Source organism: Lemur catta, chromosome 14 (assembly GCF_020740605.2).
Source record: "Lemur catta isolate mLemCat1 chromosome 14, mLemCat1.pri, whole genome shotgun sequence".
In the NCBI taxonomy this organism is placed as follows: Eukaryota; Metazoa; Chordata; class Mammalia; order Primates; family Lemuridae; genus Lemur; species Lemur catta.
In genome coordinates this window covers 883,391-907,162 of record NC_059141.1, presented here as the reverse complement: position 1 = coordinate 907,162, position 23,772 = coordinate 883,391, and the positions used below count along the sequence as shown (strand labels likewise).

The window sequence follows — 23,772 nt, the reverse complement described above, 5'->3', positions numbered from 1 at the left end:
CAAAAGGCCAAAAGCACATGGAAAGACGCTCGCCACAATTAGTCACCAAGGAAACGGGATTAAAACCCAACAAGGTGCCACGACACCCCGAGGAGAACGGCCAAGTGGGGCAGGCACGAAGGCTGCTCGAGCCACACCCGGCCAGGGACAGTGTGACAGGGACGGCCGCCGAGGACAGCTCTGTGCAGTTTCTTAGGAAGTTAAACACACACGTGCACCAGGAGTCCCGGTCGAGATATCTTCTCAAAGACACAAAACAGGCGTCCGCACGGAAAGTTCTCCGCAGCCGTGTTCATGACAGCCGAGTGCCACACACGACCCGGTGCCTGCCCCCAGGAGACGAATGAGGAACTGTCATTTCGCACAGTGGACTTCCACGCAGTGACCTGCTCTTAGGAACAAACCACTGGTACGGAATAAAACGGACGAATCTCTAGAATGTTACACGGGAAGAAAGAAGCCAGGTTTGAAGAGCGTGTAGTGTGGTTCCAGTTACATGAGTTAGGGACAGGCCACACTAACCACAGTGACAGAAGCAGCATCGGCACTTGTCCCTGGGGTGGAGGGGGCTGCCTGGAACAGAGTGCCAGGGAACTTTCCGGAAGGCTGGCAACGTTCTGTGCCTCAGCTGGGCTCTGGGTGGCACATACACAGCTGCGCACACCTGTGCTACGCCCCAGTCCGCACACCTCAGGGCTGCGCCGTTGGCTGTGACTATACTTGAATAGAAACACGTGTTACGGACGTTCTGTGGAGGGAGAGTGTCGGTATCTAACCTGCACGTCAGCACACAGGTGTTTGCCCTGATAGCAGGAGACCGAGACGCACGCAGAAAACGTGGCCTGCCCACGTGACCTGCCCACGGCCACGGCCAGCAAACAGTGCCCCCAGATCTGAACCCGGTCTCCAGGACAAGCACCTGTGCCCAGGTAGGAGGTGGAACAAGCCGAACGCAAGGGGCTGAGCTGTGCCGGGGTAGGGGGAGGGCCAGCTGAGGGGGGGGGCACTGGTGCCGGGGAGGCCAGTTTGTGTGGGGGAGGGGAGCCAACCAGAGGTGCTTGCGGGAGGGCCCTGGAGGAGGGTTCGGCCAGTAACCCAGAGGTCAGACCTGCGGGATTTCTGAGCCAGCCTTGGGGCCTGGGGTGGCAGTGGGCAGGGCAGGGGCAGTGGGGACAAGCCACAGAGGGGCCGCAGCCATCTCTGCTGCTCGTCCCTGAGCGCGGGTCCCTGCCCTGTCACGGGGGGCTGCCCAGTGCTAGGCCAGCAGGCCGCACAGCAGCCTGGGCAACCCCTTCCAGCCCCCCAGGCTCCCCCGGCCACTGCTCCCCCGCCAGGCTGCTGAGGCTGTGACACAAGTGCCCTGGGCTCCGTGTGGCAGAGTGAACCAGCCGCACCAGGGACCGGCCCCCGTTAGGAGCAAGGTGCCCAGACCGGGGTGCTCGTCTCCTTCTGGGGTCCCCGGAAACCTGGCCAAAATGGGAGAAGTTTGCAGAGCACAGAATTCTCTTTCATTCTGGAGGCCTTTGGTACACCTCAGATCACACCTGTGTGCATGTGCCTGTGTCCGTGTGTGCATGTGTGTGCTGCATGCATGTGTGTGTACACACATGTGCCTGCAGGTACAGCTCTGTGCCTGTGTGTGCTTGTGTCCGTGTGTGCATGTGTGTGCTGCATGCATGTGTGTGTGCATTCATGTGCCTGCAGGTGCAGCTCTGTGTCTGTGTGTGCATGTGTCCGTGTGTGCATGTGTGTGCTGCATGCATGTGTGTGTACATGCATGTGCCTGCAGGTACAGCTCTGTGCCTGTGTGTGCTTATGTCCGTGTGTGCATGTGTGTGCTGCATGCATGTGTGTGTGCATGCATGTGCCTGCAGGTGCAGCTCTATGTCTGTGTGCATGTGTGTGCTGCATGCATGTGTGTGTACATGCATGTGCGTGCCTACAGGTGCAGCTCTGTGCCTGTGTGTGCCTGTGTCTGTGTGTGCATGTGTGTGCTGCATGCATGTGTGTGTACATGCATGTGCCTGCAGGTGCAGCTCTGTGTCTGTGTGTACATGTGTCTGTGTGTGTGTGTGCTGCATGCATGTGTGCGTGTGCACATGCATGTGCCTGCAGGTGCAGCTCTGTGCCTGTGTGTACCTGTGTCTGTGTGTGTGTGCGTGTGGGCACACACAATGGTGGGGCACAGAGGTCCTGGGCGAGGGTCCCTTCAAGTGGGCTTACTCTGCACCTGGCCTCGACTGATGGCACGTCCTGCCAAGGCCTGGGTACTGCACCAGGATCCAGCAATTTCTGAGCTGCGGGAACAGGACACAGAAGATTCTGCTGGCTGAGCTGGATCTTCCCCCAGAGAACTGCCACAGTGAGTCTGGACGAGAGGTTTTTGGCAACCGGGATCCTGGTCACCAATTTTCCAGCCCACAGGACATCAGAAGGCAGATGCACAGCTGGAAAAACGCATTTGTAAAGGCAGAGAAAAAAATTTTCAAGGAAATATATAAAAATGTGACCTTTTTGTTTTGAGACAGAGTCTCCCTCTGTCACCCCGGGTAGAGTACAGTGGTGTCAGCCTAGCTCACTGCGACCTCAAAATCCTGGACTCAGGTGATCCTCCTGCCTCAGCCTCCGAGAAGCTGGTACTACAGGCGCCACCATGCCCGGCTAATCCTTCTATTTTCAGTAGAGACGGGGTCTCACTCTTGCTCAGGCTGGTCTCAGACTCCTGAGCTCAAGCGACCCTCCAGCCTCGGCCTCCCAGAGTGCTAGGATTACAGGTGTGAGCCACTGCACCCGGCCCAAAAATGTGACTTTTAAGGAGAGTCATGAGATGCCACCAGGTGAGCAGTTGGGGACCAGCTGTGTTGGTGAGCACAAGCCTCCAGGCACCTGCAGACCTGGTGGCCCTGAGGCACAGGAACCAACGGGTCACCCTCAGCCAGTGACAGGGTATTTAAGTGGGGTCCTGTGTCTGTGGGTGCCAAGGGGACCCCATCAAACACACGGAATGTCTGTACCTGCTGGACACACACAGAGCACAGAACACTTCTGCTCCAAGGCGGTCTCCGCACCACCCAGGTGAGGCCCACGTCAGGGGCACACGCAGCCCCCCGGACCCCCAGCCCAGGCCTCCCCTGTCACCCTCCTGCTAGCTCGAGGCTGGACTACCGCCCTGGGAAGGGTGTGCCTGCTTTTGACCAGCTGAAATGAATTAGGGAAAGGCGTTATTTCTAGGCAGAGCATAAGACTCTGTTCTCTTTTATGTTTCCAAAAATACACGTCAGCAGGGCTGAGCAGTGCGGGAGGAGCGTGCGTTCCTGCGGGTGCTCCGTCTGAGGTTTCCGGGATGTGAGTCTTGGCCGGGATACAGAAACCTCTCACGATGGGACGGCAGCCTCCAGGCTCTCCGGAAACCGCCGGAGAAGGAGCTGGGCTGGACGGCAGCACGGGCCCCCCGAGGGCACCGAGACAGCCACAGGGCTGGCCCTGGCCCCGCCCACGGCTGGTGCCAGGGTGGGGCTGGGAGGGGCGGGCACCACACCCAGGGCTCTGGACCCTCAGGAACATGGGTGTCCCCTTTCCTGCCCACCCAAGCAGTTTCCTTCCTCTGCGGAGCCACTCAGGAGCCCGCAGAGCCGACCTGGCCCCGGCCGCAGGTCTGTGCCCACAGCCTCTGCCGACGGCAGCGAGGAGCTCAGCGAGCGCCAAGCGCCTGGCTCCCTGCCGGCTGGGACCCCTCGGGACAGGCCTGAGGCGACGTCCCAGGCCTGGGGACTGTATTTGGCCCGGACCCAAGCTCTCTCCTCCAGCCCCCAACACACAGGCACACACACGTGTGAACACGTGCGCACCCAGACACTCCTCTCCAAGCCCTGCCTTCAGCCGCAGGCAGCGGTCTCTGACCCGGGCCCACCACGCGCTACCCTGACCCTCTCCCGCCTCACAGCCCCGTTGGTCCAAGGCCAGCCTGTGCTCTGGCCGGCTTGGGACAAGGGTCTTTCTTCACCTCCTGAACCACAGTAAAATCCACGCATTTGTCCTGCAGAAGGCCCAGCGCCAGAGCAGAGCTTCTAAAATCCTCCTGGCTCCCCCCGGGGCAAGGCGGGAGGGGTCTTGGTGCGACAGTTTAGGGACAGGCCCCTCCACAGCGAGCCCCTCTGGGGCCATCTCCCAGCCGTCTCTGCAGACCCTGCCCCTGGCTTGGTTCTCAGCTGCCGTTTAAAGGAGCTGCTGCTACCGACGTCGCCAGAGAGCAGCCGGGGGCAGATCCCTCGGCACCGTGTGGGTCCAGGAGGCCCCGAAACACGGCGATTTCGGCGTGTTGCAAAGCTGGCATTTCAAACTGTAGTGCGACCAGGAAAAACAGAGCGGGACTCCTACCTCACTCCTCGTGACAAAATAAACCCCAAGCACAGAAAGGTTCACACCACACAGTGAACCCGCCAGAGTTCCAGGGAAGAGGGGTGGGGATGCAGCTGTGGCTCTGCAGTGAGGGGCCTTTCCAAGGGGGAAACAGGCTGCGGAAGCCGCAAAGGAAAGGACCGTCAATCACATGGGGAATTTCGCCAAAGATGCAAGGCTTCTGTATAGAGACAAAGGGACACATTTTTATAAAAAATAAAAATACTACACACTGAGAAAAGGTGTTTGCAATAAACATGGCAAACCAGGGACTAATTTCCCTAAATTACAAGGAATCCAGACAGACGAGTGAGAAAGTCAGCCCAGCAGGGAGTGGGGGAGCCCACGGGGCGGGGCAGACTGTGCCCCCAGCCGCGAAACGAGAACACGGAGGAGACGCCCGACTCACCGCGTGGACAGGCCTGGTCACGGGAGTGCTGGGCACCCCACACGCCACAGTGCCAGCCGTCACGGGGCCACGCGACAGCGCTGGAAACACGACAGCCTCGGGTCCCACGGGGGACAAACTCAGAAAGTCACCGAGACCAGGGTGCAGTGACGTCCACAGCTCACACCTGAAAACCCGGTGTGTGTCGCGAGAGCGTGGCGTGGCTGGATGCCACAGGGCGGGACCTGTGTGGACACCAGAAACAAGGCGGAGCGACACGCTGACAAGAAAGTGTCCCCAAGAGGCAACGTCAGCAGAGACAGCCCCCAGTGTCCCTGATCCGAGTCACCAGCCCCTGCCCGCTGGCCGAAGGAAATCCAGTTTCCCTGCGGACACCTTACCGGGCCTGGACCAATGCTTTTCAAGCTTAATATGAATGGTTTTTTTTTTTTTTCGTTTTTTAGAAAAAAAATACTCTCACATAGCCCGAGAATGTGTGTGTGGAACCCAGTCTGGCGTAGACTGTCTTAAGAAATTAACATTTTACTCTCAAAAACTGGCTTCCAGCTGGAAATCGCCGCAGCCCGCGGGAGCTCCCACGGGGTGGTCAGAGGGTTTTCTAGGTCGGCACCGAACGCAAACTCAGGCTTCCGCGTTGCACTCGCAGCCCTTCCACTTGGGTTCAAGGACCCCGGGAAACAGAGACCCCCGTGGAGAGAGCCGGGGTGCGACTAGGATGGAGCAGAGCTGAGCTCCTTCCCACACGCGTTTCAGCCCCACCGAGGACGGCGTCTGGGGCTGGGGGGTTTGCACACCTCCCGGCCGCCTGTCCGGGGGGCCGAGTCCCCTGCACGGCCGTGACTGCCAGAAGCAGCTTCCGGGGCTGGCCGTGCGCACAGGAAGGGGGACACGCCTCCTCTGGTCCCAGCCTGGAGCCGGAGCCACCAGCTGGGCAGATTCCGCGCCCCGAGCTCCGGGGGTGGGTGCGACACGTGCAGGCGGGGGAGGCGCTGGATTACGTAACGCTCCAGCCTCGCACAGTGGGGCCGCGCCTGAAATACCCGGGCACAGCCCGAGAGGCGCCGATGCTCCCAGCACCCGCCTGGTGGCTTGGCGGAGCCGCCCACCCGGCTCTCACGCCACCCCCTCCCGGGCCACCCGGCCAGCCCAGCACCTTCCCCAGGGCGCCAGGAGCAGCCACTCGAAACGGAGCCAAGTCCTCTTCCTCACGGCTCCCGGTGGCTTCCTTCATGCCGTTTTGTGGCAGCCGAAAGCGGGCGGCCCTGGGGCCCCTGCCCCTGAGCTCCAGCCCGTCCTTCTGCCATCAACTCACGTCAGCGGCGGTGCCACGGCTGCCCCAGGGCACACTGAAGCCCCCACTTGAGAAAAAAATAACAAGGTCCATGTACTGCTGGGAGCTCCACAGAGAACACCCTGGTCACTCGGCTGCCCTGGTGAGGCCAGGGGCCGTCAGTTAAAGGTCTCAGCCACCGGCAGCCGCTCCTCCCTGTGGCTGGCAGCTGCGTCCTGCTTCCCCCGAGAGAAGGCAAGAAGCTGCGACCTCGGGGTTCCCCAGCTCGGCAGGGAAAGGCTGGCCCTGCGAGTCCTCCGGGGCAAGGGGACAGTCCCGCTCTCAGGGCCCTGCCACCAAGGGCCACCAGCGTGGACACCATCCCCTGCAGCAGGCCCCGGCCGCAGGGAAGGCTCAGCCACCAGGGCAGGGACGGGAGCAGCACGTGCAGCTCAGGGGCCAGGGCCGGGGCGCACGGCCACCATGGGGGGCTGGGGGACACCTGGTGCTCTCGCCAGACACCCACCGGCCCAGCGACTGCAGGCAGCCTCAGCAAGCCCAGGGAGGCGCGCTCTCCCCCAGGGCTGAAGCGCTCACTGGCAGCGGGTTCACGAGGAACTCAGAAGCGCAGGACCCGCCGTCCTGGGTTGGAGCAAACGGGCTGTGAAGGTGTCAGCAGAAGACAGCATCAGGAGGCCCTGAGGCCTGGCACACGCACAGCGGCCACGGATCCCGCGGCGCAGGCTGGGCCTTCCTCACCCTGCAGCCGGGGGGGGGGTCATGGACACCATCGCGGGGACACAGGCCACTGCCCGGCCTGACGTGGCCACACGCGCACAAGGAGGGCATGGCGGGACGGGGCAGCGAGCTCCAGGCGGAAGGGAGGAGGGGAAGGGCCCGGCCTCGAAGCCAGCCAGGGAGCCCTTTGCCACCTGCCACCCCGGGCGGTCTGGGGGGCTCGGGAAAGGACGCTCCCCCCACGCGCTGGAAAAGCCTGGGGGTCCGGTGCCTGCTGCGAGCGGGGGAGAGGAAGAGGAGGCGGCTGTCATGGAGATGACCCCAGCGCCAAGCCGAGGGCTGCGCTGAGCAGTGTGAGAAACGCGGCTCCCGCCTCCCCCTCCAGCCGCCCCCACGCTGGCTGCGGCTCCACTTCCCACACCCAGGCTGCGCGGGAGCCTCCCAGCCCCGGCCCTGCCACCCAAAGCCCAGGGTCCCGACGGAGAAGAGGGGTGCAGCCCCCCCCCACCCCGGCTGTCGGAGGTAACGGGAGACCGGAGCCAGGTGATGCCCACGGAGCACAGAGCCTGCGCGTGGCTGCAGGGCTGGCCTTTCCCGGCCACAGACGCTCCAAATTCCAGAACGTGCAGCTCAGGCCTCAGGATGTACCCGCAGCCTCCAGCCCCCGCTGACAGCTGAAAGGAGCACCCTGTGCCGCAGGACACAGGGTCAAAGGGCAGATGTCACCGAACACGAGCCCTGAAACCACCCGGGCAGCGCGTCCCGTGTTGGCAGGGTCAGCAGTGGGAGCCCCAAGACAGACTCGACTCGGGGTGCAGGTGGAGGACACAGGAAGGTGCAGGCCTGCTGGGCAGCACGGTCCCCACAGACCCCCGGGGGCTGAGGACCTGCCACAGCCCCAGGAGCCAACGCAGCTGAGCGGACCACGCGGCTTTTCCTCCCCGGGACCCGGAGCAGCGGCCCTGGGAACCGCCAGGCCAGAGAGCAGGGAGGAGCCAGGCCGTGTTCTCACGCCTGCCGAGTCTCCTGGCCTCTGTTCCAACACGGAGAGACGGCTGCTGAGCAACTGCCCGATGGGAAAACAGACAAAACAGCAAGGCTGTAGACTGAACCCTATCAGTGATTCCACTAAAGTAAGTGGATTAACATTCCAACTACAAAGCAGACATTTCAGACTCGGTTTTTTAACAGCAAGACTCCACTACGTGATATTTACGAAAGATGCAGTTCATATGTAAAGACACAGGTTAAAAAGTAAAAAAGTATAAATTGATCGAATAATGAAAACACTGATCAAAACAAATCTAAGTGGTGTGGAGTACCGCTGCCCTGAGGGTCCAGGGGTCTGCCACTGTCCACATGGCCACGCCCCAGGGCCACCCCCCAGGGCTCTGAAGGGGAGCCGGTGGCTGAGGCACCCCCAGTCTCAGAAACGGCTTCCATGCCGGGCGCTCACTTGACCCCTTCACCCCCATTCTGACAAGACTGGCAGCTGTGGCAGCTCATCACAGCTGAAAGTCAGGAGGGACTGCGCTTGTCAGAGGAGAAACCGCGAGAGGGCAAGTGTAATTAACGGAAACTTCTGAACCCTCCAATTAACTCAGCCGTGGTGAGCAGGCGTGTTCTCCGGAGCAGTGCGTCTTGTTTTAATTAAACAGCATGAGCTCACTGGGAAAGGTTTCTTGACACTCCGCGGCCCCGGGGACCCCGGACACACCGTCGTGGTCCAAAGCCAGGACAGCTCCGTCCCCCAGGCTCTCTCACGCCCACTCGCACCTGGGGGGCCCGAGGACAGGTGTGCTGCCGGGAGGAGGGGGCTCCCCTGAGGAGGAGGCTCCTGTGAGGAGGGGGCTCAGCTCTCCCAGGACCCCCGACAGGTTTTGCGGCCACCCAGCCCTGGGCACGAGGCCCGGCCTGGTCACCAAGCCGATCTCCAGCTCCGGGGGACGAGGGTCTCACCAAGAGGCTGCTCACAGGAGCTTCCGACCCCTCCAGGGAGGAACTCAGGCGACGGTTGTGCCTCGGCTGCCGAGACCACCGTCACGCTCGCCTGAGGAAGGTGCCAGCCAGCTCCGCGTGTCCTGCCCCGGCAGCCACCGGTCCGGCCCCAGGACACCCTCCCCACAGCTGCCCGGACCGTTCTAAAGCTGAGATTTCTCCGGATTCCTCCGAGCAAGGAGACAGCCGCGCTGCCTGCTCCGAACACGCCCTTCAGACAAGGTGAGGCTGGGTCTGCTCTGTGCCTGGTCCCCATGCTGGGACCCACCTGTCACAGAAAGCACTGCTGACAGCGCTGCTTTCTGGAAGCCCCCAGAACCGAGTGCCCTGCAGCCCCGATTCAGCTGCATGGCCGCACTGCCGGGGTCTTAGCGCCGGGGTGGGTGCCCGTCCGAGGCCTGGCGCTGCTGTCCTGGGGCTCTGCTGGGGAGAGTGGAAGGAGGACATCAGACCCACAACTTCCGCCACCCGGAAACAGCGCCAGGCCCCGCCGCCCGCTGCCCCTCGTGTCCCCCTGCTCCACGTCCCCCTGAGTCAGCACAGGGCCAGGTTCGGGAGGCTTGTCCCTACGGCACATCCCGTCTTCCCGCCGGCCCAGGGCAGTGCGGCTCAGTCAGCGGAGTCCCTTCAAGGAGCAGCAGGGTCTTGCCGGCCACCGTGGGGGCAGGGCAGGAGCCACGAGGCCGTGTGGGGCCACACACAGCCGGGCACACGGGGAGCCTGCACGGCTGGGGCCTGGGGTGCCGTAGACAGGGACACTGGCCGCCGCGTGGGGGTGCGCGGAGACCCCAGGAAGCCCTGCTGGAGCTGGGGCAGAGACAGTGCCCTGTGCATGGGGAGGAGGGGGCAGGGCAAGTGGCACCAAGCGGACGTCCTTGGGGGCCGAGAGGAAAGGGGAGGCCCCGGCCAGGCCAAGGCTTGGCCGAGCTCCTGGAGGGGGCGTGCAGGCTCCGCGGGCGTGGGGAGGGCTGACTTTGAGACACGTCAGTGGCGACATTGTGGCAGAGGCTGGACAGAAAAGCCTGGACCGTGGGAGCCGGGTCCCGGCTGGGGATACAAATCTGGGAGTCGCGTGGGTGATATTTGAGCTGCGAGATGACCAGAGGCTGGGCGCAGTGGGGAGGGGAGGTGCCTGAGTCCGGGGGACGAGGAGGAGCCTGGGGGGCGTTGAGAGAGTCGGATCCTGCCCCCCACCCCGTGGGACGCTCCGCCAGGCACCTCTGAGGGCGGGAACAAACCCGGACGCCAGGGGCTTTGGGAGCATCAGAGGAGAATGCTGCAGACAGGAGGACAAGCGTGTTCGAGTTTTGCTGAAAACGAGAGAGAAAGAACAGGGACGCGGGATCGGGATGCTCGACGGGGGGAGCAGGGCCTGTCGCTTGTTCTCTTGGCAGCTGCACAGGGGACAATGCCACCGATGCCAGCGCTGGCCTCTGGGGACAATGCACAGCTCACTGGCGCCCGCCCTCTGGAGCGTGTCCGACACGGCAGCACCACGAGCCCTCAGCTTGGCCCAGCTGCCAGTCTCAGCGCAGCCTGAGTCTGGGACGCAGCCTCCTGGGACAGCCCCTCCCCAGACGGCCTCCTGGGCGCCTGCCCCGTCCCTGCGACCGTGACTCGGCCCGCAGGCCCCTCCGCTGGCCCTGGGAGGCAGGTGTCGGGGCAGGGGGACGCGTGGCGGGAGACAGGCACCACAGGCAGGCGTCACGCAAGCACGGGAACAACGGCACGCGTGTGAGTGGCCACTCCCCTGGTCCTGGGTCTGCGTCACACCCGCTGCGGCCGCCGATCCCCGCCCCACGCCGCCTGAAGCAGGACTCCCGGGCAGGGCTGGGCACGGGTGTTTCTAATATCCTCAAAAACTTTTAATTAAACCATAACATATATGTAAAAAATAGCGCGTATGTCACAGTGATCAGCTCAAATGACGCTTGTGAAGCGAGCACACCCGGGCAGGAGCCACCAGACTGAGAAACAGGACACTCCCAGCACGCAGAGGCCGCGGCACCCGTCCCACGCGGAGGTGACAAGCGCGACAGCAGACTGGCGCCTGTGGATCTGGCACCGTGCGTTTGTCACGCAAACGGAGACAACGCAGACACCCGCGTCTGGCTTCTTTCCCGCAGCGGCTCGTTGGCGAGGTCCGATCACGCTGCCGCGTGCCACGGTGTGTCGTTCACCCCAGGGCTCAGAGGACGCTGCCACGGGAGCAGACGGGAGCGCGCCCTGCGTGCGATGGCGCCGTGCGGACCTTCCCGCGCAGGTCTTCGGGCACAAATACGTGCACACTTGGCTGGGTCTACACCCAGGAGACAATGGCCAGGCCACCGGAGCCGAAGCCCCCAGCCAAAGACCAGCAGGGACGGCTGTGGCTGAACAAGCTGGTTCGCTGCGTGGTGCAACGAGGCACAACAGGCCACGGGACCCGGCGCCTCAGCGGAGGGTCTGGAAGGTCAGATGAGGGGTCTGGGCTTCTGGCAGGTGACCTTCCTGAGCTTCCGGGGCTTGAGGTATGAGGGCCTCGCTGCTGGCAGGCGGTGGGGTGACCGCGTGACTGGGCGTCTCCGTGACTCTGGCGCAGAAGGTGGACGGGGTCAAGGGTCGCAGCTGCGGCTGGCAAAGCGGCAGCCGTCACCGGTGTCAGCCAGGACCGGGCCGTCTGCTCACTTGGGTTTGGGTCCACAAACACCAGTCTGTGTTTCCGTCAGTGTTCACACGGGATCGTGGAAGGTCTTGTTCTGTCTCGATCTGCCCCGGCCACAGTGACCGTGTCTGACGTGGGTGTTCTGTGAGATCGTGTCCGGTCCACGGGAGAGCCCAGAGGGCCCAGATGTGGGCGTCTGCCGCCGTGCTCCGTGGGGTGTGTCCGTGCGCAGCGGCACAGACGGACGGTTCTCCAAGGGAGTCGTGTCGATTCACACCCCCCTGCGTGCCCGGAGCAGGTGCTCAGAAGACACACGCTCCGCTGAGTGAACGCGACCGTGGGAAAACGTGAGGGTCTCACCCAGCAAGTGACGTGGTCGGCTTTGTGCTTGACAAGGACCGCTGTCCCCAGGAGCAAGGAGCACACCCGGCACCCAGACCTTGGTCTCCAATGCCAGGGCTCCTCGCAGAAACGGCTGGTTCTGGAGATGGTCAGGGAACATGCAGGGTAAGCTTGGAGCAGCTCGTCACGCCAGAAAGGGCGTGATCAGAAACCAGCGGTGACAAAACACCAGAACGCAGACAGGGTGCCCAGGGACCTGCAGCCAGCTGAGGAGCTCCCAGGGCCACAGCTGAAGTCGGCCAAGGAACACGGTCATACTGTCACAGCCCAAAGTACAACACAGACATCCACGAGTCCACGGTGACATAAGTGATCGAGTGACAAATAAACAGGAGAAGAGACAAATCTTCTCTGCAGGAGAATCCAAGCACTCACACATGGACGCAGCCGCTCGGGCAGGGGGACCACGGCCCGCCCCTAAGTGTGGGCTGCGCGTGTGACTCCTGCCACAGAGGACGGTGTGGAAGGGGGAGGGTCACGGACGGTCCCAGCCGTGGAACCACGGCCACCACCGTCAGGCCGGGCCGTGTTGACATGTGGACCCCAGACACGAAGGGACTAAAGGGCCTTTGCCCTATGGTCTCCCCCAGAGCCGGTGACCCCGGCCCCACCCTGAGAAAAACACGGGACAGATCCCACGGGGGTGGGGGGACCCTGCAAAACGCCCGGGCAGGGCCCTCAAGGTCATCGAAACAAGGAGCCTGAGAAACCCTCCCAGCCGGAGGAGCCTGAGGACACACGACACGCACCGTCACGTGGGGTCCTGGACGTGGACTGGGGCAGAGGGAGGACATGCAGGCAGAGCTACGGAAACCTGGGTCGAGCGTGGACGTCGGTCAACAACGTAGTGACATCGGGTCACTAGTTACTGCAAAGGCCACGCGTTAACCGAGACGCCAGCGTGAGGGGAAGCCGGTCTGGGGCCCGGGGAGCTGTCTGCACCAGCCGCCCAGCCTTTCTGTGAGTCCAAGACACTCTAGAACCAGTGTATCAGAAAAAAGTTTTTAAAAAGTAATATATATTTTGTGTGTACTCAAGTGTGGATGAGAAGGTAACATTAGAAACCACTAGTGGTCGTTGTGTTAGTGCCGAGATTACGTAAGATACCGCGTTTCTTAATGCTCTGTCCTGTCACTGACATTATATAATAACAAGCCGTGAAGGAAGAAAAGAGATCGTTCTGGCAACGGTGCCTGGCGGTTAGATAGGGCGGCCGTATAATCTGTCATCCAAACCAGGACACTTCTGGGAGTGAAAGGGGACACTATTAATAACGACGCCAGGTCAGCAGGCAGGACGCGATGTCCCGGGTGACCCTGGGTGCACGATGGCCACACAGAAGTGGGGCTGCCAGGCTTGTGCCTCGGAGACTCCCAGGGCTTCAGTGGCCTGGACAGGAGTGTCAGGGACAGGAGTGTCGGGGGCAGGAGTGTCGGGGGCAGGAGTGTCGGGGACAGGAGTGTCGGGGGCAGGAGTGTCGGGGACAGGAGTGTCGGGGACAGGAGTGTCGGGGGCAGCGGGGAGGTGGGGCGGGGAGGAGGAGTGGGGCGAAGGCCACGCACGGCTTCCACCACCATCCCCCCTGCTACCACTTACCTCCCGGGCCACGTCCATCCCTCGTGGTGCCAGCGTCTGGGCAGGTGAGCTGTGTCTCTCAGCCCTCCTGCCTGCGCCTCTCCCTGCAGCAGGCTCTGAGGGAGAATCCCACTCCTGACTCGGTTTCCACACTGCACCCTCTGCAGGGGCCTCCTCAGAGCAGGGGGCTCGGGCCCCCCAGCCATCGTGCCCAGTGCCCAGCGCTGCCCACGCACTCCTGTGTCTCCGCCCACTGCCGGGCAGACCTCCCGAAGGGCCCGCCATGGCCGTGCCTGGTTAGACCACGCCGGGTTCTCCAACCGCCAGGCACAGGCCCCGGCCCTGCAGGAGCCGCGAAGCTCTGGGGTGACATGGTGAGCAGTGTAAATGACCGGTGTGTTGCCGACAGTGGGGACTGACACTCCCAGACAGGGCTCCTGGGAGGCTGTGGCAGCCTCTGGCCCTCCGAGCCGTCCTGGCAGATGAGGAAGCCACCTCGGGTGTCCTGGTCCTGCGGACGTCGCACAGAGCAGAGAACCTGTCCCCACGGCCTGCCCAAGTCCCCAGCCCACAGAATCACGAGGAAGAAAATGGTTGTTAAGTCACCAAGTTCTGGGGTGTTTATGACCAGCAACAGACAGCTGGGACAGCGGGTCCCGTGGTCACAAACCGGGCCTGGCTGGAGGAGTGCGGTGCCGCCCCGGGCCCTGTTAGCACAAGAGCTGCTGAGACTGCCTGTCCTCGCGGGCGCGGCCCTCAGGTCGGGTGTGACAGGACGCAGAGCAAAGGACTCAGGCACCGGCACAGAGGCAGGGGCGCCAGGAAGGCGGCTCCCTTCCTCACCCTCACCGTGCAACGGGCAAGACAACCACGTCCTCCCGGCCAAGGCCCACGTGCATGCGACGCCCCTGACACACTCATGAGGAAACCGCGAACACGTGGTTTCTTGCTGTCATCACACGCTATGCCTTTTGCATCTGAAGCACGAGGCGTCATGATGTGAATTCTGAAAGCACAGGAAGCTTTTCAAAGTCAGCTTTTAAACCACTGTGAGGAATGGAACGGGCTCCGTCCCTATTTGTAATAAATTGGGGGCGACACTGACTCCCACCCATGCCGTCTCCTCAGCTCCAGCGCTCACGGAACACGGAGCTAAGTGTTCACGGGATCGACCGGCCGGAGCTGGGGAGGAGCCTGTCAGAGCCACCGTGGGCTCCGGGTGGCGTCTGGGGACGGGTGGGGCGGGGTGACCGTCCCGTAGCAGACGCGCCACGTCAGGCAAGGTCTGGATCTGCTCCCGCGCCCGGCCACGCTCATCTCCTCGTCTGCCTTGGGTTTTTAAAGTCATAGGCTTCACACCGACCGGAACATGGCTCTCTGATGAAACAGGCATCCGGGTGCTTAAAATAACAATAATTTTATTACTTGCACTTTCTCCCAGATTGTCTCAAACTTTGGTCATTGGAATCAGCAACGTGCTGGGTCCTGCCTGCGTTGTGTGTGGGGGGGGGGGGTCACCTGCCGACACCGGGCCAGGAGGAGACACCTCAGGGAGCGCTCGGGCACGAGATGCCACCGCAGCGGTCACACTCCCACGCTGCCGGCCGGAGCTGGAGCGAGGTGGCTGGGAAGACCGAGGCCTTGCACGAGCCAGACCCTCAGGCTCCACTGGAGGCAGCAAGATGAACAGCGGCTGCCGGGGCTTCGTCTGTACCTACGGTCACACGCGGACAGGGGAGGGCGGAGGCACAGAGAAACAGTTCAACACGCGTTAGTTGGGCAGGACACCTGCACGGGAAGGAAAACTGACAGCAGGTAGGGCCTGGTCCTTCGCTGACGTGACCCCCACGTTCAGCTCTGAGCCTCCTAACAAGGACGCGGGACCAGGACCACAGGGACAGGCTCTCACCTAACATAAGAACAACGGCCCAAGAGAGACCCTCAAGGCCTGGCCCAGAATCTGGGGTCCTCGTAGCCGAGACCCCCCCACCGTCAGCACCCACAGGTGTGGGGGCCAAAGGGAAAAGGAGCCCCTCCTGCAACCCTGGGACACAAGGACACAGCGCCCACAAGGGTGGGGACACACCCTCAACAACCTGCCACTGGGCGCACTTCGTACGCACCTCGGGAGGGTGGCAGGAGAAAGACGCCAGTCCCAGCTCAAGGGACGGGGAAAGGCGGGGGTCCCGCGTCAGGTGGGGACGGACACGCCGGAGGAAAAGACTGCGGGGAGGACACAGAAATGAAACAAGACGGGAAGAGACACACCAAGCCGTCTACAATGTCGCGGCACCCCTGGTAACCGGCACCTTTACCCAACAACTGGCCCTTTGTGAGACCTGTCAGCTTGTCCCCAAGGGAGCTCCTTTCATCCCTGGCGCCGTCCCCCGGCAGAGCCCTGGAGCAGGAGCCCCATCGCTGCTCCAGGCCCAGCAGGAGCCCGTGCCAGGGTGCCAGGCCCGTGGGTTTCTGGCCCTCGCTGGGCCCCGTGCGCCTGCCGTGTGCTCCCTGAGCTGCTGCTGGGCCCAGCGTGTCTGCGGCGTCACCCGGGAGCTGGTCGGGACGCAGACGCTCGGGCCCACCCAGACCCACTGGACTGGAGTCCGCACGCGCTCCCGGTGGTCAGGGGCCCGTTACACTCTGAGAAGTGGCCGGGAGCCGTCCCCACTCTGTGCAGAAGAAATGCTTGCCCGTGGCCTGGCCTCCCCCAGGCCACCTCGGCGTCTCCGTGGGCCCCCTCCGCACGGAGAAGCCCTGGACACAGATCACCTCCGGTGCATCCTTGCATTACTTCTCAACTGGAAAGCTGGGTGGTTAAATTTTTAAAAGAAAAGGCAACTTATTTTTAGCCTGGTAAAATGCACAACCAGATGGATAGAGCTGACATTTGTTACATAAAAAGCACGACAGTGGTCCCAAGTCCATTCTGGACCCGCCTCGGCAGCTGGGAAAACGCATCGAGCTCCACGGCTGCCCAGAGGCCCCCAGGACCGCCGGGGCGGGGCCTGGAGCCCGGGGACCGGGACCAACGTGCCAGGGGAAGCCGGGGCTGGGCCAGGACCGTGCGCTTCCTGCCCACCCAAACCCACATCCCCACCCTCAACCCGGGGGCTCTGCCGCCGGCTCCGCCAGCTGGTGAAGGACTCTGGGATCTGCTGCCCCCGAGGCCCCTGTGTGGTGGGGGTGGGATCAGCATCAGCCATGTCTGGGTCACACGGACAGCCTCCCCTTCCTCCCAGGGTCAGGAGACAGGGAGCCAGGCACCCACCGAAACTTGAGTCCACACCTGACTGGAAACAGACTTCATAGACTCAGGCTAAACCGACACTTTGCAACGAGGGCCATTGATCTCGATGGGACAGAGGAGCTGTCCCCAGCTGTCTGCAGCCGGGGGCTCTGCAGCTTCTCACTCCTCCACTCGGTGAGCTTGGGTAATGCCACCGGGAAACAGAACCAGTCGTTCTCTGCAGGTGACAATACAGACCCCAGAGCGCCCAAGAAAGTGAACTTAAAAGCTGTGAGAGCCAAGAAGAATCTCGGCAAGGGGAAGCCATGCACAAGAGGAAGCAAAATCTTAACCACACACCAGATGAATGTTTTAACAAGTAGAGTTTTCCTTCACATCAGCATTAAGCAGAGTGACACCCACTGGGTAAGATGGTCCCGCTCACAGCCCAGCAGCAACAAGCAGCCAGCACCCAACCCAGAGCCCGGCCCTGGGGGGCTGTGAGCTGCCTGCCGGGACCCGGCTGGATGGGAGAGTTCAAACCTTTAATCTCGGAAACATCCTAAACGTGTGCAACCCAGGAAAGAGCAAGCCCAACAGGAGGAAACCTTCCCACCGTGTATCGAGTGTTATTTCGCATGGATTGAAACTTCCAACATAGACAGCAAAACCACAGAAGTACTGGAAGAAAGTACAGGTGTGGGTTTATAAACTGAATTATTATTAACTGTGCCTGGGAAGGACTTTTGCAACATAGCACCAAGAGAGGAAGCTGCCACAAAGGCAGATGTTGATGAATCTGACCACGCAAAAATTAAACACATCCACACAGGAAAAAAAAAACCAGCAGCATTAAAAGATAAATGACAAACAGGAGTGGGAAGCATTAAAGGCGAAGCCTTTACATCTGAGAAAGAGACAAAAGCAACATGACAGCAACCGTCCCGGAGGAAACTGCAGGGAGCATGAGCTAGCAACTCAGGGAAAAGGAAAGAAAGAAATGTCAATGCCCCAAACATGAAAAGCAGAAAGATTATTAATCTCATTGGTAGTTAAAGAAACTCAAAGCATTAATGATATCTTTTTTATCTCTTAGATTGGCAAAAAAAAAAAAAAAAAAGAAAGAAAGAGAGAGAGAAAAGGGAAAAAAAGAAACATTGCTAATACCCAAAACTGGCGTAGATTCAGGGGAGAAATACTTCCACGCGCTCCCAGAGCAAGTGCAGACTGGCCAGTCCACGGAGGAGGGTGTCCCTGTCTCTCCCTCCTCCAGGCTCTTCCTGTCACGAAGTTCGTTCACGTCTCCTTGTCTATTCTCAGTCTCCGCCTCCCTCCACCCCGTTACCCCAGGACAGCAGGGGCCACAGCCACCTGGTCACCTCTGTGTGACCAGCACCAAGGCAGCGGCTGGCTCGTCCAGGGACTTCGTCCAAATCTAAGGGATCTGGCCACACACATCAAGGTATTTCATGTGGACACCCTCTGACGTGGCAGTCATTCCTAAAAATGTGTCCTAAGGAAAGTGCCAAGTGCACAAAGACAAATACGCAAAGGTGTTCATCGACACATTGTTGAGGATGTTTACAAATGAGAAGCACGTTTTGTCCTACAAGAGGAACTTAAGCAAACAGAGAACATTGTATCGACACAGAGGAGCACCCCAAAACCCGATTCCCAGCCCTGAGGATCATACACGTCACAGGGGCTTCCAGATGAACTGAGGAGTGGGGCCCGGGCGCCTGTGTTTTCAGAGCGTCCACCGAATCCAGGGCACAGCCCAGCTTGAGAACTGCTGCTGTAAATTTAGCCAACAAACGGGGCTTCAGATGGACGAGACGTCGGTGACATCGCTAAATAACAGAGCAAGTTACAACACAGCAGTCTACAGAGCAGTCTGCGGACCCCACTTCTGTAAAGAGAGGCATGTGTTTCTGCGTGGCTGTGTGTGACTACGGTCCTAGACGGGCTGGGGAGACCGTGTGCTGGAAAGTCCACCACGGACGTCTCTCAGTCTGAAGCTGCAGCGACGTTGGCTTGAAGCGCCAAATGCTCACAAGTGCAGGCGAGTCTGGAGGCCCAGGCAGCGCACTCAGGGCAGGTGCCCCGCAGCCCGCCAGGCCTGCCTTCGCCCGGTGTTCTCTGGGCGAGGCCGCACCTTCGCAGTGAGTGGTTACCCCCCACGAGTAGGCCAAGGCCGCAGCCGGCTGAGACGAGCCACGACCCCGAGATGGGCTGGTCACCACCAGGCTACAGAGCAGCTCGGCGGGAAGGTGCTGGAAACATCCCTCAGCCTCACTCGGCATCACGGGGACACGAAGACGGAACGAAGGGGCCTGCCCAGCACCCCGCAGCTCCGGGGCGGAGCAGCAGAGGAAAGGCAAGTTCCCTGAGCAAGTTCCGCCCCTGAAAGGAGTTTCCCGTGACAGTCAAAGAAGGACTGGAACAGGACGGAAGGGTTGAGGGAAGAAGATGGGGACCCGCCCCTCTGTCCCGAGCGGAGGGGGAGGCGCAGAGGATGCTGAGCCCGAACCAGCACCTGCCGATGAGGAAAACGGCTCCGGATTCCACAGGGATTACAGGCAAGGAACGGGGACATTTAACATCTTATATGTCACAACTATGCTTTTTAGTTGAAATTTACCTGGCACTTTGTTAAATTGCCCTCTTATTTGCTTTCTTCTTTTCCTGTGCATACCAACTTTGATATATTAATTAGGTGTTTTAATCTAAAAAATTCATCAGAAGGTCTCCCATTGCCATAGCAACCGTGCAGTTCCAGTGGCTGCAAGTCCCCCAGCACGACACCACCCTCTCCTAAGCCGGCCCTGCAGTGGGGCCGAGGAAGTAACGGGGCAACGACCTCAGTACCCTGGAGGAGAGGGGGGTGCTGGGGGCGCAGCCCTTCCTGAACACATCCCGGGACTTCCCGTTACGTGGTGCACACCGTTCCTTCTGCAAACACGGTGCTGCGGCCTCCGGCTTGCTTGTGCCCCATCGATGACACGATAACGTGGGATGAAGTGGTCACCTACCCAGAGAACATCCTCAGCTGTCAGACCCAGGGCCAGTCTTGGCCTCCCAGTTTCACCAAACAGAGCCCAGTTAAGTCCCAGCGTGTGTTAAGTGTGGGGACGTGGCTACTGCACCCAGTCATGAACAAGCGATGGTCCCGTGTCACAGAGAACAGGCACCTGTGAGCCACACCAACGGACCACCTCGCTCGGAACAGCCGACCCCCTGCCACCCTGCCACGAGCAGGTAAGGGGTGTCGGGATGCGCAAAACAATTCTGGAATCAGATCGTGAGCACCACAGACTGCTTTTCTGCCTTTTCAATGGCTCTGGAATTCTGAGAAATAACACAAGGGAGCAAGTAGGAACAGTCTACCACAAAAAGCTAAAGGCAGCCCCTGCAAGACTTAGTGTCTCTGTTTCCACAGGGGCTGCCCCCCAGGGCGTGACGCTGGGACCCAGAGAGGGGCAGGCCTTGGCTGACAACAGGAGAGCTGCCCCTAGATGTTCCTCAGAGTGTTCCCCCCTGCAGCCAGAAGCCAGACTGGAAGTCACTCTCTCCGCTTCCTTCACTTGGAATGTTTATGTTAAAAACAAAAACATGTAACATACGAAACAAGTGAGCTCTGCCGTCCTGAGGTTCAGAACACAACGACGGGCCATCCCGGGGCAGACGGGGCCTGGTGGCTGGTCCAGAACGTCCTTCCTCTGCCGGCCCGGCCTGCAGTGCCCGCAGCCCCCGAGCCCAACACGAGGCTGCCAGGGCCGCCTGTGAGGGAGGCGGTGCACAAACCACGGTCACCAACGCTGGCCCGAGATCGGAGTATTGTAATTTCCTATAACGCTTACATTATTTATTAAAGTAAATAGCTTGGTCTCTAGAGCTGAGCTGTGCTCTAAAATTATAAAGGATCCATCATACCTTTGCAGGCTGCCTACAAATGAAAAATGCATATTTCAACTATTTTAAGAAAATGTCAAAAAAACATCAAATGTGTCATCATAGTACCATTTAGAATCATCTGGGTGACATCTGTAGAAAAGAGCTGTGTGTTTACAAGTGAATTTTTCACAGTGCCCCGGAGGCAGACACCAGGCCTCCTTCCCTGTAGGTGCCAGGTCAAAGGTCCCTGGTGCCCAATACCTGCACGCGCTGCCTCTCACCTGTCCTTCCTTCCAGGCTTCCCCCCTCCCCCCAGCCCACCTCTGCGTGATCACCCGAGACCCCGTCCCCTGGGCGGGCAGCTTCACTTGCAGGACTTCACCGCGAACTAGTTCCCGAAAGCCCAGAGGCAGGGCCGGGTCTCCACACCGCGGAGTGCAAAAACGGGCATGCCCATGGCGACTGGGCACGGCCACCGGGCATGCCCATGGCGACTCGGCACGGCCACCGGGAGATCGAGCTCGGAGGGGCCAAGTCCCCCCGCCACCTGTGGGGCAGGCACCTCGCTACACAAACTCATCACAGGTGAGCGCCTCCTGGATTTGCAAAGTGACAGCCGAGCCCACACGTCGCCCCCAAACGGGGACATGGAACACAAAGCCTCGGCTACAGTGGGCGGAGTCGCACCTAAGCCCTGAGCTGCCACCAAGGACCCTCACCCCGCGGGACCAGGCTGAGCCTGCTGCGCCCGCGTCGCCGCCGCTGGAGACCAGGACGCGGCGCCCCGGACGCGCGTGGACCGCAGCCGCCCCCCGCGAGTTTCCCGAGAAACCGGGGCGCCCCGGGGAGCGGTCCCACCCGCGTGGCCGCGGTGTCCGGACGCGAGAAAATTGCCACCGCCGCGTGCGCCCCTGCGAGAGCGCGCGGGTCCCCGCACTCACCGTCCTCCTTGTCGTCAAACACCGGCCTCCGCGCCGTGGCCGCCGACATGGACGAGCCCATCCTCTTCTTCCACTTGCTCCACTGGAACAGGGGGCGCGGCTGCGCGCGGGCATCGCCCGCGTCCCGAGCCCGGGGCTGGCCGGCGGCGGGCGGCGGCAGGGCCGGGGGCGCGTCAGGCCCGGCGGGGCGCGCGCGGCCGGGGGGCGGCGAGCCCGGGGGCGCCGCGGCGCTGCTGCCCCTGCGCTCGGCGCCGCTCCTCATCGCCGGGCCTGGGTGCACGCCGCGGCGGGAGCCGGGGGCATGGCCGGCCCGCAGGGCCGGGAGCGGGAGCGGCAGCGGTGGGGCTGGCAGCGCCCGCCGTGCGCCCCAGCCTCGGCTCCGGTTCTCCTGGGCGCCGAAGCCTCCCCGCCGCCTGCGAGCGCGCGGGGGCCGGGCCGGGGCGGGGCCGGGGCCCGGGAGGAGCCCGCGGGGAAGGGGTCAGGGGTGGAGCCGAGGGCCGGGGGCGGAGCCGGGGTGGGGATGGGGAGGCGCCGAGCGCGGTGCCGGTGCCCGCGCCGGGCTAGGGACGCGGGGGAGTCTGCGCCGCGTGGGCGCCGGGACAGCGGCACCGACTAGGCGGCGGGTACAGAGCGCGGGAGGACAGGCGAGGGTTCCCCGGGGTATTCTGGAGGCCCCGAACGGCCGGGACCCCGGGATCGGGCCGGCTCTGCCCCGCAGGGCAACAGAGACCTGCGGGCGGACCCGGCCGGAGTGTCACGGGCAACGGGGACTCGGGTCTCTTTGAGCCTCCCCACTCCTGCCGCCTTCGTGAAAAAAGCCGGCCGGCGGACTTCCGCCGCCTGATCTGGGGGAGGCGTACATTTCACCTGCGGCTTTGCGCTCCGTGCGGCGGGGCTGGAGGCCCAGGACGCGGGCGGCGGACCCGGCCCGGCGCGACCCCCGCCCGGCGGCTGCAGGCTGAGCACCGGGAGGGTGGGGGCGGGGCGCACGGCCGGGACCCGGGCTGCGAGCGCGTGCGCGAGGGTGTGCGCGCGGCCGGGGCGGCTGCGGCGCGGAGCACGTGCGCTGCGCTCTCGGGTACCCCTCGGGAGTCCTCGGCACCCCGGAGCGTGGCCCTCTGGGCACCACCCGCAGCGGCACCTCCTGGCGCAGGTCGGCGCTCAGGCCCGGCCGGGGACTACGTGCCGAGTCGCGCTGGGTCCCCTTGCCGGGATGCGACAGAGGCCTTGGCACTGGCGGCTGGGCTTTGCTCGGCCTTCGCGATACGCCCGGAGCTTCCTGCTCCTCACGCTTTGTCGCTGAAGGGTCGTTTCCGGACGCCTGGTTGTCTGACTTTGCAGCCTTTGCCTCCCCAGGCCGTGCCCGGAGCCGGGCCACAAAGCCCGCTGTCCCTTCCTGCCCACGGAGGTCCTGGAGGGGCCTTCTTGCTCCGCCCCTGAGGAAAGGTGGACCCCCACGCGGCCTGCGGGCCCCTCCCCCCGCGCACAAGTTCAACACCGCCCTGCAGCCGCTGGCTCTGCCCACCCCGCTGACCTGCAGTGTGGTCGCCTAACCTGCCTCACCGTGAAAGGTGAACACGGGGGATCTGTGTCCTCTCTGGGCCAGGGTCCAGCTGGCCACACAGACCCTCTTGGCTAAGGGGGAGTCCCCATCCCTTCGGACCACTTGAGCCACCTGCTGACCGGCCGTGGACATGTAGAACGAGGAGAAATCAGCCGCTATGTAAACTGCTGAGATTTGGAAAGTAGTTTTATCACAACATAACCTAGTTTAGCCTGATCGGCCATCTACTGCAGGCCTCCCTGCCTGGCCTCCCTGCCTGGCCTCCCTGCCTGCCTAGCATGTAGGCATCTGGCATGTAATTCAACCTCCAGTGCAGAGGTGAGTTCCAGGCCTCCCGGGTACTTCTTTCCCCTGCAACTCCACCAGGCACGTGGTGGGTGCCAGTATATCGCCTACAGCCCAGGAGGGGCTCAGTATTCACCTGGTGCAGGCACCAAAGGAGGAGTGTTTTTGCAGTCAGATGCCCCACCCCTGAGCTATACCCCGAGGAATGTTTCTGAAGCAGGAGCAGCAGCTGGGTAATGCCTGGAGCCCTGCACCCCAGCCTGCACCCCAGCCTGCACCTCACACTCCCAAAACACATGCAGCTTCTGACCATACCTATTCTCCTCCCCCTCCTGCCAGTGGCAGAAAAGGATTAAAATGTAACACACATCCCCACCCCCTTGTCCAGGGAAAGTGGCAGGAAACGTCGCTGTGAATGTTGGAGAGGC

General features: G+C 62.1%; 1 protein-coding gene across 3 annotated transcripts in view; it reads right to left on the bottom strand.

Moving 5' to 3' along the window:
* STK32C (serine/threonine kinase 32C) overlaps window positions 1-23,772 on the bottom strand; it is a 44,644-nt gene that overhangs the window by 20,072 nt on the left and 800 nt on the right. Inside the window, exon 1 of one of the 3 annotated variants that reach the window (XM_045568361.1) lies at window positions 21,496-21,857. The exons of 1 other annotated variant lie outside the window; for it this stretch is intronic. In XM_045568361.1, the coding sequence (XP_045424317.1) occupies window positions 21,496-21,757 (262 nt within the window). In that variant the 5' untranslated portion in view covers window positions 21,758-21,857. Of the gene's footprint in view, window positions 1-21,495; window positions 21,858-23,772 lie in introns of those variants that run through there. One more of the 3 variants, XM_045568362.1, reaches the window with a different exon arrangement.